This window comes from Cygnus atratus, chromosome 2 (assembly GCF_013377495.2).
Source record: "Cygnus atratus isolate AKBS03 ecotype Queensland, Australia chromosome 2, CAtr_DNAZoo_HiC_assembly, whole genome shotgun sequence".
Classification (NCBI taxonomy): Eukaryota; Metazoa; Chordata; class Aves; order Anseriformes; family Anatidae; genus Cygnus; species Cygnus atratus.
In genome coordinates this window covers 95326932-95341433 of record NC_066363.1, presented here as the reverse complement: position 1 = coordinate 95341433, position 14502 = coordinate 95326932, and the positions used below count along the sequence as shown (strand labels likewise).

The following is a 14502-nucleotide window of genomic DNA, read 5'->3' as shown; positions in this document are numbered from 1 at the left end:
GCTTTTGTTCCTGCAGAGGAATCACTCAGATTTAAGATTCTTGAAAGCATCATTTATACTACCTGAAGACCATTATTTTAATGGTTTCATTTAAATAAAAACATTCATGCATTTCTTTCATAGGACTAGACACCCCCAATACCATCCAATTTAGTTTATGAAATTCAGTCTGATTCATTTGGGCAATATCAGTAATTAGCAGTTTTACACATGCATAGGGTTGGAAGTTGCAGCACCAACTGGGTCAGCCTGTAGCTGAACATTAGTGCTGAGCTGCTTGGTGGCATCTTGGTACTAGATTTAGGCTCTTAAAAGTGACAAACAGGAGAATAAACTATATCGTGGGTTTAGCCCTGAAGAGCACAATTATCTTTAAGTAGGCAATTCTGTTGATTTTTGTGGACTATTCATGGGCTTAAAATTAAGCACCGTCTATTATTCTTTGCAGACTGGGGACATAAAGGATAATTATGATGAACAAAAGTGTGCCATCTCAACACGTTTTCCCTGGGGGCTTGATCCTGCTTCTATTAGCAATGGCAACATTCCCAGTGTGAGCATAGGCAGGCCCAAAGAATGAGTTCATCCATTTGAATTATACTTTTCTCATTTATCTCAAACATTTTATGACACATGTTTAGGTCTTTTAACTCATTCTTTAGAATTTGTGTGGCACCAGCACAATTCTTACTAAAAGTATGTGGCAATAACATTACAGAATTGAATCCTGCTGTTTTCACATAAATTAAGTACAGTGGCTCTTCACATGCTGTGAAATCTCCTGTAGTGATTTCTTAATATATTTCAGACCATTTTCGAGAGTCAATCCAAGGGTAGTGTAAAAGATATTATAATTGCCCACAATTCTATAAGGGGGCTTTAAAATCTAGCTATTGTCCTACTGAAAGAGAGGCAAAATGTTTTAAAAATGCTACCTAAATAAATTGCTGGCAAGGTTGTGGTGTATTTGCTTCAGCATATGAACGATTCTGTTTCAGGGATCTATTCAGCTTTGTAAATTTTCCCTCTATATTTTTTTCCCCAGGAAAATGTCATTTACTAAAATAGAAGCTGATCAGGCTCATGTTAAACTCAGTAACAGAATTGCCTTTGAATGTAATAGGAGTGAGATCAGTCTCGGACTGAACGATGGTTAGGACAATTATGGAATTGATTATACAGAAAAGGGAGATTAAAATTAACAGCTAGACAATCAAGAAGGAAATAAACTAATGAATACACACAAAATGAAAAAGGCCAGACTAAAAATACAAACAAAGGCTATGGTTTTCAAAGACAAAGAAATAGATTAGGGGTCCAAATTGCTTTGCTGTTCAGTATGAGCTGAGCTGAGCTGAGTGTCTGTGTTTTTTTTTTTTTAATTCCTAGCCAAGAATAAACAATTTGAATAAAAGAATTAGGCAAGTATACAGTTCAAAGGGAGGGGGAGGAGGAAATGGGGGGAACCCAAAACCTATGGCAATGTCTGAAAAGTATAAAGGAAGGGAATGGGGAATAAATCATCAACTACTTAACAAATAGCAAAGCTAGATGTCAGTTAGTAGCCCAGGGTCAAGTGCAAGTGGTTCTTGCCCATAGTACACCAAGACAGCCATAAATTTGAGAGGCCCTGCCCAACATTTTTAATTTTTGTCAGTTGCCTCCAAAAATTGGTAAACAGAGAAACCTCAAAGTGCTGAGGGAAGACAAAGCAGAGAAAAGGTTGATACATCCGCTTCTTCTCCCTGCTTTATCTTTAAAGACCAGCCCCTGCTTCCAGAGCTGCTGTCAGGCAACTCTATGACTTTCAGAGTTTTATGGAATTGCCCAGCATACCCTTCATGCTGCAGTCTACCCTCTTCCCTAGGAAACCATTCTACAACCCCTCACACCTGACTTCCTCCATGCTCCTTGCTGTAATCTCTGAGTCTGTGTTTGATGAGCATGTTTTAGGATGTCTCTCCACTTTCATACCACCTTATAATCCTGACCTTGCACAGACACAGGATTTCCCAAGAAAAAGTGGAACCAATATGGACCACGGAGTTCCACCTCATCTAGCTGCTTTCTCAGTGGGACATAGATATGACTATGGAAAATCAGTGAAAAAGCATAAAAGCTTGCCTTTCACTTTGCTACATGATACAGACTCAGATTTCAAGTATTCATCACCCATAATTAAGAACAATATTAGTAGTCAAACCTTAAGTGCTTCTGAAGATCTGGATACATTTAAAGGTGAATAGTCAAATTTTAAGTACATCTTTGAGAAGATAAGGTTTCTAACGCCTACTGTTATCATGAATGCACCTGTTCTCAGGTTGTCTGAATGAGAACACAAAGTCCAGACAGTCTCACACTGCAGTGGGTAGCTGTATTTTACCAGCAGATATCTCCATTTCTTCCTTCTCTCTCTCTGTCTCTCCACCTCACCCCACCTCATTGCTTGGCTCTTTCTTTCTATGCAGAGTCTGTTTTCAAATGCCTGCATCACAGCTGAGAGCACCTGACTGAAATCTGAAAACCTGAGAACAACCTGTGACAGATGAAAGCACTGTTGAACACCACAGGCATACAAAAACCTTAATGCACTCTGTTTACTTTGCCTTTTGTTAAGGCAAAACACTGACAAGACCCAGTGAGATCACCAGGAATCACAGGATATCTGTCTGATTTTGGCAATTCATATAAATTATGCTAATTAATGAGTACAAAACAAAGCATGCTTAATTTTAGTGACAGTGTAATCTGCAACATTTCCATCCTTTTACCTTTGATGGAACACCTTTGCAGAACTCCAGAGTGCAAAGGAGACTGAAAGACGATCAACGTCTCCAGAACAGATATCTCCTGGAATGGTATGAATTCTATCATGACCTGTTCCAAATAGATCACTTGCTCCTTCCCTATCAGTCCAGTCACCCATGGAGTATATATTCTCTCGGACAAAGTGCTGATACACATTGGGACCACCAGGATTGAGAATAAGCTGAAATGTTCAGTTTACTACTATCTAGTACACAACACCTCTCCAGGTAGAGACTATGGGCATTTACAGCTACCTGAGGTGCTCAAAAAAAACCTTTCATTCAACCACATCCTAATCAGTTTTATAACAAATAAATAAATAAATAAAATAAAACAAATAACATCTGTTTTAATCTGTTTTAGTTATCTAGTTGAGGGAGACACATAACAAAGGAGACTATGGTTCTCCTGAGGCTCACAGACTCACAGCACAGCTGAGGCTGGCAGGGCCCCTTGGAGGCCACCTGGTCCCAGCCCTGCTCCAGCAGGGACACCCAGAGCAGGCTGCCTAGGGCCACGTCCAGGCAGCTTCTGGAGGTCTCCAAGGAGGAGACCCCACAGCCTCTCTGGACAGCCTGTGTCCATGCTCCGTCACCCGCACAGCACAGAAGTGCTGCCTGGTGTTTACACGGAACCTCTTGTGCTCCATTTTGTGCCCATTGCCTCTTATTAGCCTTTCATCCCACAGTGGATCCAACTTGCAGAGACATCACTAGTCTTAAATGTAAAGCATGAAATCCTCAGTAGAATATATTACAGAAGTCTAAACATTATGATCATATTTAATATTCTCTCTATTTTAAGTATGCCTGTTTAGTATGTCAGCTTAAACTCTATTCACAGGGTATGTCACTGGCATTGCTAATTTCGAGTCTCTCTCTTCCATATAATGAATGTTTTCAATTATTTTTCCACTTGCTTGCATTTTTCCAGTTGGTATCACATCTGGTTTCACACCTTTACTTCTAACTTCTCTTTTTCTATGGTACCATGGTAATTCTGAGATTGAAAACAAAGATAGATCAGATCATCCTCATTCTCTCTCCCTCCCTCATACCTGAAGCAGTTTCTAGTTTTGAATATATATGCATGTAATGAACTACTGTATTACTTTTTCTGTACAACCAATGCAGTTGCAATTGACAGTTGTAAGACATCTAACTGTCCCATACTGCACTGACCACCTTCTGAGAATTCACTGCTTCAGATAGTTTTAATTTCACGCAGCTGGAGTTTTACAATATGACACCTACTCTCTAATTCAGATATGGAATGAAATAATACTATGTTTGTTATTAGGAATCCCTACCATAAGTAATAAATTACTATTTAAATATATTTGATTTTTTTTCCACAGAAAATGGGCATACCAAGATAAAAATGAGTTATTTTGAAACCAATTACCTACTCTAGCACACAGTCAACAATATGGAAGTTCAAAAACATAATACCCCTGTTTAGCAAATTATTTGCCCATATGTTTAAAGTGCTTTGCTGACTCTCAAATACATTTAACGATTGGTTCTGTATTTCAACAGATTGATTTATATACCACATCCTCCTACTGTCAGTGCCTTGCAGAGTTGAGAATGGTGGTACAATTTAACAAAGAAATTCTTTCAAATTTTTTATCATGGTTCAGTGTCCTTGGAATATTACAGAATAAAACATATGCCATAGGTAGATGCACATTGTAGAAAAGTCAGAAAAGACCAGAGATTCTAAGCACTTCACCCTTCAAACAATGCTATAAACACTGTGCTATAGAGAAAGTGCACACAATAGATTTGGGATGTAATACTTAAAATTTGGAAACCATTTTTCCTGAATTTAGTTGGTAGATTCAGGTGTATTTACGGACCTTCCACGAGTCTTAGCAGAAAGTTATCAGAAAATTACACTAAGACAGAATAATCACAGTAACCATATGTATCTTGTATCTAGTTTTAAAAAACTTGCTATTATGTATCCACTGCTACTCTCATGAGGTCTAATCATTTTTTAAATATGGAAGACAAAGAGGGTGATTACTTGGTTTAGAGAGGGGATAGCACTAATAACAGCCTTTCAGTTTTGCATGTGCTTATAAAAGCTGAATTAAAACTTTAACTTCCCTACCAAAAAAAAAACACAAAACAAAACAAAACAAAAAAACCCTCTGCCTCCATCATTGATGTGGTTCTTCTTCTCTGTGCCTAAAATGTAGTTATTCCAGCTGTACCCACATATTTTTGGTTCAATGGCTTTTTATGATCACTCTCTATTGTAGCTGGTTCTTTTAAAGAGTAACAATCTCTCATAAAACAGGAATTTTAAACTAATTTCTAGTATGTTTAGAAAGGATAATCCAAATCATGCATTACCAGGGAAACGAATGATAAGAGAGATTTGTGCCAGCCTGATCCTATAAGAACCGGTATCTGTAAGTAGGCCTTATGAAACCAATAAGCTCGCTGCCCATATGGAGAGATGGATGTTCCTTACATGGTGCCAAACGTACACTCTGTACTCAGCACTTAGTGGGAGTTTTGGGGTGGAAAGGAGGAGAGACAGAAGAGTTACTGAACAGAAAAGTGGGTTTGTCTCCCATATTTATGAACTCAACATTAATTTAGTGTTTCCTAGATACAGAGAAAGTGCTTAGGCAGGGTGGATGGGGGCTATGCAAAGATGATTTTTTTAAAAAAAGAAAGGAAGAGAACTGCTCATTGAAAGTTATCAGCTATTCCACAAGAAAAATAATAACCGGAGGAGGGAAATTTTAAAAGAATTGTTTAATGAGCTGAAGGTTGGAAAAAAAAAAAGTCCTGATAGGTTGCTTCTGGAGGTTTTCTTGCATCTATGCTGCTAACACTAACCACTGACAGAGCTGGGATTCATAAGATAAATCAGCAGTCATGTACAGGAAATCACAATCAGAAATGCTTCCGTACTGGACTGAAAACCAGGAAAGCCAAGCCTGGTGTGAAATCTCACAGTCTCTGCTCTGTTGATGTAAAATCTCTGTTTAAAGCCTGTGGCAATATTTCTTAATCAAAATTTGGCATTGAGAACACAACATTCTCCCCTACCCCTTTCTCTTGCAGTTCAGTTAGGTAAAGCAGTTATCTTATTCAAGTGCCTGTACAGACCTTTCCCTCTATGACAGACCTCATGTTGGTAAGTACCTCTGCTTCTCATTTTCTTTCATTCTATTCTGCAAAGCGTGGCTGCTTCAAGAGGAGGGTTGTATGCAGCCTAGTCATACAGTGTCCTACAGCCTGGCAATAAGGTCAGAAGATTTGAATGTAAGCCCTGCAAGGTTGAGTAGACATCAGGACGTATAATTTGCACTTTCTGCCACAAGCTTTTTCTGCAAAGGATGGTGAAAAAAGAATGGGGATTGATATCAATAGCTCTCTTCTTAATGTCACTTCTGGTCCATTGGAAACTGGTTCACACACAAAAAAGAAAGCATATTTGCTGGATAATGAATGCTGGTCCCTATGCATTCAGAGTTATATACTTAGCTTGGGAGAGGTGAACAGGATTTTCCTTTTGAAGTCTTTGAGGTACCTCTTTCTACTAGTTATATAGAGAATTTTTGTTCTAGTTCTAGAAAAATCGAATATTCTGTCCCTCTTCTTCCTTTGGCTGCTGAGGTGTAGGTGTCTAAAACACAGATGTGTCCTAAGGAAGCTAGGATTTTGTACAACAAATCCTGCATGTTCACATGTACTATTATATCTTGTAGTGTGTCTTAACACGTGCTGATGATAACTCCAGTGTTTTGAAATGGTATCACTGAACAAGTCACGATATTTCATTTCTATAACAGTTTTAGTCAGTATGGGGATTTCAACTGAAATATTGGGATTTAACTAAATTGTCTAGCTTTAGGCATGCAACTTTCAGACTTCAAATTTTTCTCTGTAAATAAAAACTTTCTTGCTAACTTCTAATACGCAATTTGATTTCAGAATTGCTTATTTTGATTTAACTAGGATATATGCTACATGGATTTAGGCTTGTTTGAGTTTCAAGTCTAGCTTGAAAATAGCAGTAGAAGCCTTTCAAGATTCAGTAAAAAAGACTAAGTAGAAAGGTCTGGGCAAGCAGCAGTCATGAAGTATAAAATAATATGGACTCTATAAAGAAAATGTAGCTTCAAATATATTACTAGGTGTAATTCCACAAACACTGCATTTAATACATCTTCATATGTGTAATTTCAAAACAAGAAGATACATCAACAGCTTCAGTCTGAGGCAAATTCCTAATGCACCTGAAGGTTTCACCAATTATAATAAAGCTTTATGCATGTTTCAGAATTTGGTCCCAGAAAATACCCCAGAAAAGAACTAAATCTGTTATGAAAAGGAATGAGACATCCAACTAGTGAACCCTTCTATTTGTACATCTTGCAGAGCTTTCTGCAAGACATTCTTAAACCAGAATATGTGGAATTACTTACTGTGCAAAGTGTCTCAAATGTCTTTTCGGAGACAAAGGATCCATCAAGACCAAAAAGAAAAATAGATGCATAAGAAAGCATCCCTCCAAGGATAATAAGGTTGTTCATGTAGGGACTGGACATCTTTATTAGTCTATGGACAAAAGGTGATAGAGCATTAAAGAAGAAAGATTACTGAGCAATAGAGCAAATGAGAAGAGTTTTTTTTTGTAACCAGGCAAACTTATAAACCTTCTGTAGAACTCCATAAAATATATAAGCATACACACTGTTTTATAAAGTCTACCATTGTTTTAGGTTTTTGCATGTTTAGTAAAAAGGTCTCCTATTTTACTGATGGATTAATTAGTGAAGGCTAATGTCAATAGCACACAGTCAAACATTAAATTAAAAAAGAAAAAATCATACTTTCCAAACAGTATAAAAGAACTCGTCCTAACAGACAGTTTGTTTCATTTTGTATATATAATACAGTAATTCTATCTGAATAGTTCTAAAATATCATCTTTCCACAGTTTAAATATTTTCTTTACATAAATATTAATAATACACTCTACGAAGTTGGCATTTAAATGGAAAACAAATTGAAATAGAAGTAACATGTATGTCTTACTTCTGATTTCTGTTTTTGATATTAAAAAAGAGGAAAGCACTGGCCATTATCATTCCTAAGATGGTGAGGGCTGAAAGGATGCTGTAGAGAGGCAGAGAGATCTTGCGTAGCTCCTCTTGTATAATTGTTTTGTCCTTTGGAGGCTCAAGTCCTAGAATAACAAGAAGAAAAAAAAGACTAACGTCCAGCCAAATGTAGAATTTGTGTAAGAAAATATGCCTCTCCTTACTACTATACCTAGATTTAGCAACTGTAAACCACATCTGTAGCTGATGAAATTATTGACTTTGATAGACATATTTTGGTCACATTGATTGACAAGAAGGTTTGCATTTCTGGAGCAAATGAAAAAAAAAATCACAACAAAATCCAAATGCAGAACCCCATAAAATGTATGCTATCTTCATTTTAAAATGTAAATAACACCAAAATGACTGTAAAGTTTACCACAAGGTTATGCTTTTCTGAAACAAATGACAGAAACATGAGTAGAAAACAGAGGACATCACTTCTCAGCATATTTTCATTATCATCAGGGCAAATACAAATGGCCTACCTCACCTGAAACTAACTGAGAGAAAGCTAAGACTGACACAGAGCTGTGGGGATCTGGAGCCTGGCCCTTCTGCAGCCTCATTGGGGCAGAGGCTGATGGCCCCAGGGGTTGACATGGGGACTGGGGCCATGGGCAGGGTGGGAGAGCCCTGGGGGTGGGCAGGGCTGTTAGTGCCCTCAGAGCCCTAGAGAAGGGAGCAGTGTGGGAGAAAGAAAAGCCAGGATTTTATAGGGACAGACCCACTCTTCAGTTCTCTGCAGGCATGGATTTGAATGTCTGAACTTAAAAAAAAACAAACAAGTTTAAAGCCATATACCAGACTGACCGTCAGCTCCCACTAATTAAAGGCTTCTTGGTACAATGAGAATAATTACTTCCTGACAGCTAAAATGAAGCTCTTCAATCCCTACTTCACACACTACCTGCTTACTAAAATGTCCCGATACATGTAGAGAGAAATTTATCCACTGCAGTTATGCTGAAACAATTCTGACATGGGAAGATCCTTATGCTTTGGTCTTTATTTTCAACATTTCCAAATAAAAAATTCCTTTCATGTGGTGATCACACTAAAGTGATCGGTCAAGGGACCAGTTGCTAAATTGAAATTAGAAAAAACTACCTCAGATTTTCCCTTTTTCCTCTTCCTACCTGAGAGCATGCATTTACAGGTTATTTATTTGCATAACCCTTCAAGAAATTAGGCAACAAATAACAAACCAAAAATATAATAAAGCATGTGCCCAAATGAAAGGAACTGATATTAAAGAAAAAAATTCACCCTGCTGTGTCTAAAATATAGAGTATATTGATGATGCGTTAAACAACCAGTGATTCCATAAAATATATTTTCTTATTTGTAGAATGACCACTCAATTTTGTTGCTTTTAATATTGTGAATAACTGTTCTCCTGTGTTTAATTTTATACAATGGTTTAAACAGAGTTATATTTACTACTCTTCATTTGAAATGCCTCAAGTTACTGTTTTTCATACTGCTTGACAGATGCAGCAGTTTTGTCCTGCACACCATATACATGACTACCTCCACAAAAAGCCAAGGTGAGTACAATGGGAGGGTTCACTGCCACTTGTGTCACACATCTTAAGACAGACATAAGGCAGACCATGGGTGGAAGGAATGCCAGATGCAGCCAGGCCAAGAAGTAGGAGTCTGGTCCTGCGAAAAGCCTGAACAGTTTTTCACATCCTTTATTGTCCAAAAAGGCATGGAGATATATGGAATGATAACTGTCTCCTGTTACTTAATTCACCCTGCATATATTTTCTGGAAATTAATAGTATTGAATCAATATTCAACTGCATCATCGGTTCTGTTTTCCATCAAAAATAAGCAGCTGGGTCCCAAGCTTTGGCAACTGGGACAGATTCTGCACTCTTGATTTTCAAAGTCTCATTCTTCTGATATATGTGAGATGGGCATGGAGCTGTGCTCTTTTGAGTCCAGTGAAGGATACCAGAAGGAAATGTAGAAAGCTCCAGCAAATGGACAAACAGTCATGGGTTAGGTCACTGCAGTGAAATTCCAGTCATGTCCATGTACACAGGCTACATGCCTGCTGTGGACCTTGGAAGCACTGCTGGACTGAACGCTCTCTAGCCTTGTTTCTCAAATGACATTTTAAACAAAGCTAGCCCTGTTATTTTGAAATCATATTTTCCAACTACCTAACAGACACCTCCTAAAGAAAAACAATAATTTCCGTCTCATCTGCAAACACAGCACACGAGCAACCTTCAGGTGGGTGGGAAATGGAGAAGAAATTAGAATATTATTGGTTGGTGTAGATGAAATAGAAGACATCTGTAGCTCGTTGAAATAAGAAAGAACATTGTGTGCACATGTCAATATAAATTTATCTCAGTTATTGGAATGAAAAACAATTATACAACATCAAAATGTTATAAATTTCTGGTCAGAATTCTCATAATTTTCTTTTTAAGAAGAGCTCAGTTCCATTTCTCTTTATACAATTTCCCACCTTTTTGATATTAAAAATCCTAACACAGGTCTCTAAACAGCATGCAGTGTTACAAACTACATACAGCTACCCATGTAATGCCTGTACCGCTTTCTAGTTTCCCATCCTACCTTGGAACCTGATGCTGTTGTTGATTATTTCCAGTGTGTCAGCTACAGCATTATACTCTCCCACCTTCACTTCCTTTCTTTCTGCAGAGAAACAAACAAGAGTGATTGTTTATGGCAGTCCACATGTTCTCAATTATGTAACTGATTTTCCCTTCTTTTTGACAGTGTGTCAAAAGGAAAAGAAATATGCTTGAAGTGCATGGATTATTAAAGCAGAATGCCAGACAGCTAACATCATTGAAAGAAATATTTCTGATTTTTTAAAGAAATGCAAAAGATTTTTAAGAACTCATTTACATAATCAGGAAATTGTTGTTACTGGGCACAGACATCTCCAGCTTGAAGATCACACACTTACTTACTGGCTCATACTGAGTAAGACACTTTGTTGGGAGAACAGACATGGCTAAATCATGTGTTCCACTCCCATTTAAACAACTAAGACATCTTGCTTTAGTGAAGTACTTGCCAGGGGAGTCACAGTTGCAGGCTCCAGCCTGTATGGAGTAGACAGGCTAGTTAATAAATATGCTGGGAATCTAATCTCTTACTCTGACTAGGAATTAGCAACTCATCAGTGTACTGACTGCAAAACATGTTGTGTTATATAATTAAAGCTAACTTACACTTGAGCTAAAATATTTACTGGTACTCTCATCTGCAGTTTTGGGATTACCATCACCTATATGACCTTCTTGTACCTAACATAGATACAGAAACTTAGTATGTTCAGCTACTGCCTTGGACACAGTAGCTGGAACTCTGGCACATATTAGTCCCAGCCTCCTGATGACATCTGGCACCAATTAATTTCTGCCTCTTTTTTTTTTTTTTTTTTTTTAGTATTACTTAGAAGTGCGGGAACTTACTAAATTATAATTTTTATAGTAAAACTTTTAACTTTTGATCAGAGACAAAAAAGAAAAAATCAACAACACAGACGCATTGGCTACAGTGTTCTTTGATGAGCTGGCTCAGCAGAGCCAAAAAATTTCATTTCAGGCCTCCATTTCTGGGAATGCACAACCCAATTTGCATGTAAATTCTGAGCTCATGACCCTATTTGTGACACTGATTCGGGGAGCTGATGATCTTGAACTAGATGCCCAATTTGAAAAGACTGTATTTTACCCAACAGCTCCACATTAACCTTTCCTCCTTTCTCACTCAAAGCAATTGTGCACTGTTCAGCTCTGCTGAATGGAGCAGCTAGCTCCATTTTAGTAAATTCTGCAGGCTGATTAATACTAATCTGAGAGCTTACAGCAGGCAAAAGTTTTCCTTACATAAACTACACTACCTTTTGTTAAAATTGTTTATGCAGAATTGTACACTGTGCTGCAAATCTGGCAGAGAAACCTAGGCATTTGCTATATCCAGATCAAAAGCTAGAGTTTGCAGTTCTATAAACTGATTCCCTTTTTACATGAATATCATCTATTATGAGGTCCTAAGACAAGTTTGACATAAAAGTGTAATATACTGGTTTCCAGCAGCAGTTTCACCAGGCCCGTCCACAAAAACAAAAACAACAACAAAAAACAAACAAACAAACAAACAAACAAACAAAAAAACTCTTCTTTTGCAATCAGCATTACATACTCTTAGGGAGTAAATAAAAGTTGGTGCTTCCTGGCACCAGGCATTTGCTATACCCAGATCAAAAGCTAGAGTCCCAACAATAATATCTGCACAGTCATCAGCTAAATGCTAAAATGATCATTGGTAAACACTGAACCATTTCACTGTCTTCTTTATTGGAAGCATGAGAATTTTAATCTGTAGATTTAAAACACACCAAAAAAAAAAAAAACCCTAGAGAGAAGAGAGGCAAACCCCAGAATGTGTATCTATATGCAATTTGAACATCTGATGCCACATAGCCCACCGCATCTACTTACACCAAATGAGAAGGAGAAGATGGGGAGGAGATGCACACAATGCCATTCCTTTTCAATGTTTACAAATTCTTACACAGCTTCCTTCACAGATGAAAGCAACACTGAGGACATGCCTACAATGGTAATTGTAATACAGTGTAACACACTTGAAATAGGCTCAAATTGTCTAGTTCAGGTAGTAGGAGCTAGATCTCATAGAAATGGGGCTCGGTAGAAGTATTTGGAGAAGTGAACTCTGATGGTGGACTGAGCCTTTCAAGATTTAGAAGCCCAAGATGGTGGAAAATACGCAAGATGTTTAGTACCTGTGAAGCACATTAGCAGTGCCTGGTCCCTTACAAATGGAAAAGGACAGTTCATAGAGACCCTGACAGGTTTTACTGAAGTTAAGAAATGCCATGAAGATATTTGATATCTTAAAGTACTTGCATTTGTGAAAAGTAGTCTGTGAGGGAAATAAACTATATTATATTAGCAGGAAGGATATAGTATCAATATCAGAATATAATTACATCAGTGCTGAGGGGGAAGACACAGTCTTTGTGCTCTTCTGTATCCCAAAAGACAACAGCTGTTGAGTTATCCATCCTCAAGCACAAGTGCTGACCAGTGACAAAGCCACCTCCAAATAGCAATTAAAGGAAGCAGGGAGGCAGCAGCATGGCTCTCTGTTCTCTTGCATAGGCCAACATAGCCAAGGGTGGATCTGCAGGCTCTCCTTTTCTATATGCCTCTCCCTCATGTTCCCTTTAGAAATTCTGAATTATTCAAGTCAATATACTGATTGTTTAATGCAGTGCATATCTGTCAAAATCTCTGTGTTCCACAACAACTGGCCAGGAGGAAGTGAAATTCCTTCAAATAAATACACCAACTATTGTTGCTTTTACAACAATAGTCAGAACACAATGTTGGCTTATTTCTTTAGTACTTTGATTATTTTTAACTTGATCTTTCCATACTCACAGTAGAGAGATTGTACTGAACACTCCACCCCCTGCCCCAGATTAAAATGGAAAGAAAAATATGAAGGAAAATATCTGTGTTTTGTGAGATAATACTTGTCAATACTGTAACAGTAGTGGTGTGATTTTACAATTTGAATCTGCAGCTGTTCTTTCACACAAGAACAGAAAACCAACAACTAACCAACCCAAAGAAAACTGGCCCAGAAATAAGTCACTGAAAATTATGCTTAAAAGAATTATTAGCAACTAACCCTTGTTATTAAATACCTGTCAAAAAATAGATTAATTTTATTACCAACATGAAAGTCTTCTGACAACAAAGAACTGAACTGCTCTTAAAGGTGGATTAAGATGTTTTCCTTGGCATGTTTTATTGTGGAATTTTATATCCCATTTTAGGTAACTGTGGACAAATCGACACACTACTAAATTAATTGGGCCACATTTCATTAAGATAATACAACAGATATTCAACTGTGTATCAGGTAATTAAATGTTCTTGTTGAATAAAAGCAAATATAATTCTGCAATGGACATCAACTGAGTAACATAAACTTATCAAAACACATGAGAGTATCGTGATTGCTTGTATAACTGATATCCACTTACATTGAGAATTTCTAGATGGGACTATGTTTACTTTCAGTTCCTTCCACTTCATGTCTTAATGTATATCTAATGTATATCTAAAGCATGTTGCAAGTATGTCAGTCTGACTGATATGCTGCAAATAACTCTAGTGGTGCAGTTAAATCAATATGAAAATGCTTGCATCATTATAATCACCAGTATAATTTATGTCAATGACAATAAGGACACTCTGAAATAAAGGAGGAGTTAAAAGGATATGTATATTGCTATGTGAATGAATTAATAAACTCTTACATGTCTAGTTGATTATACCAATGTAAAAACTTTGCTTAGCCCACCAGAAGAAAGATGGATTAACCAGACCTAACATTACTGTGGTTCCCAAACTGCATGTCTGTAAAAGATTAAGGACCTCAAAGTCTACCATCAGCTGACATTGCCTGTGTTTTCTTCTGTCACTGCAGCATGTTATACAGTTAGAACCCCATGCAAACTGCAA

At 37.4% G+C, this 14502-nt stretch overlaps 1 protein-coding gene across 1 annotated transcript in view; it reads right to left on the bottom strand.

The window, feature by feature from the left end:
* Positions 1 to 14502, bottom strand: part of GABBR2 (gamma-aminobutyric acid type B receptor subunit 2) — a 473013-nt gene that overhangs the window by 154363 nt on the left and 304148 nt on the right. The window contains 3 exon segments of the mRNA XM_035550670.1: positions 7262 to 7394; positions 7875 to 8025; positions 10544 to 10624. Coding sequence (XP_035406563.1) covers positions 7262 to 7394; positions 7875 to 8025; positions 10544 to 10624 — 365 coding nt within the window.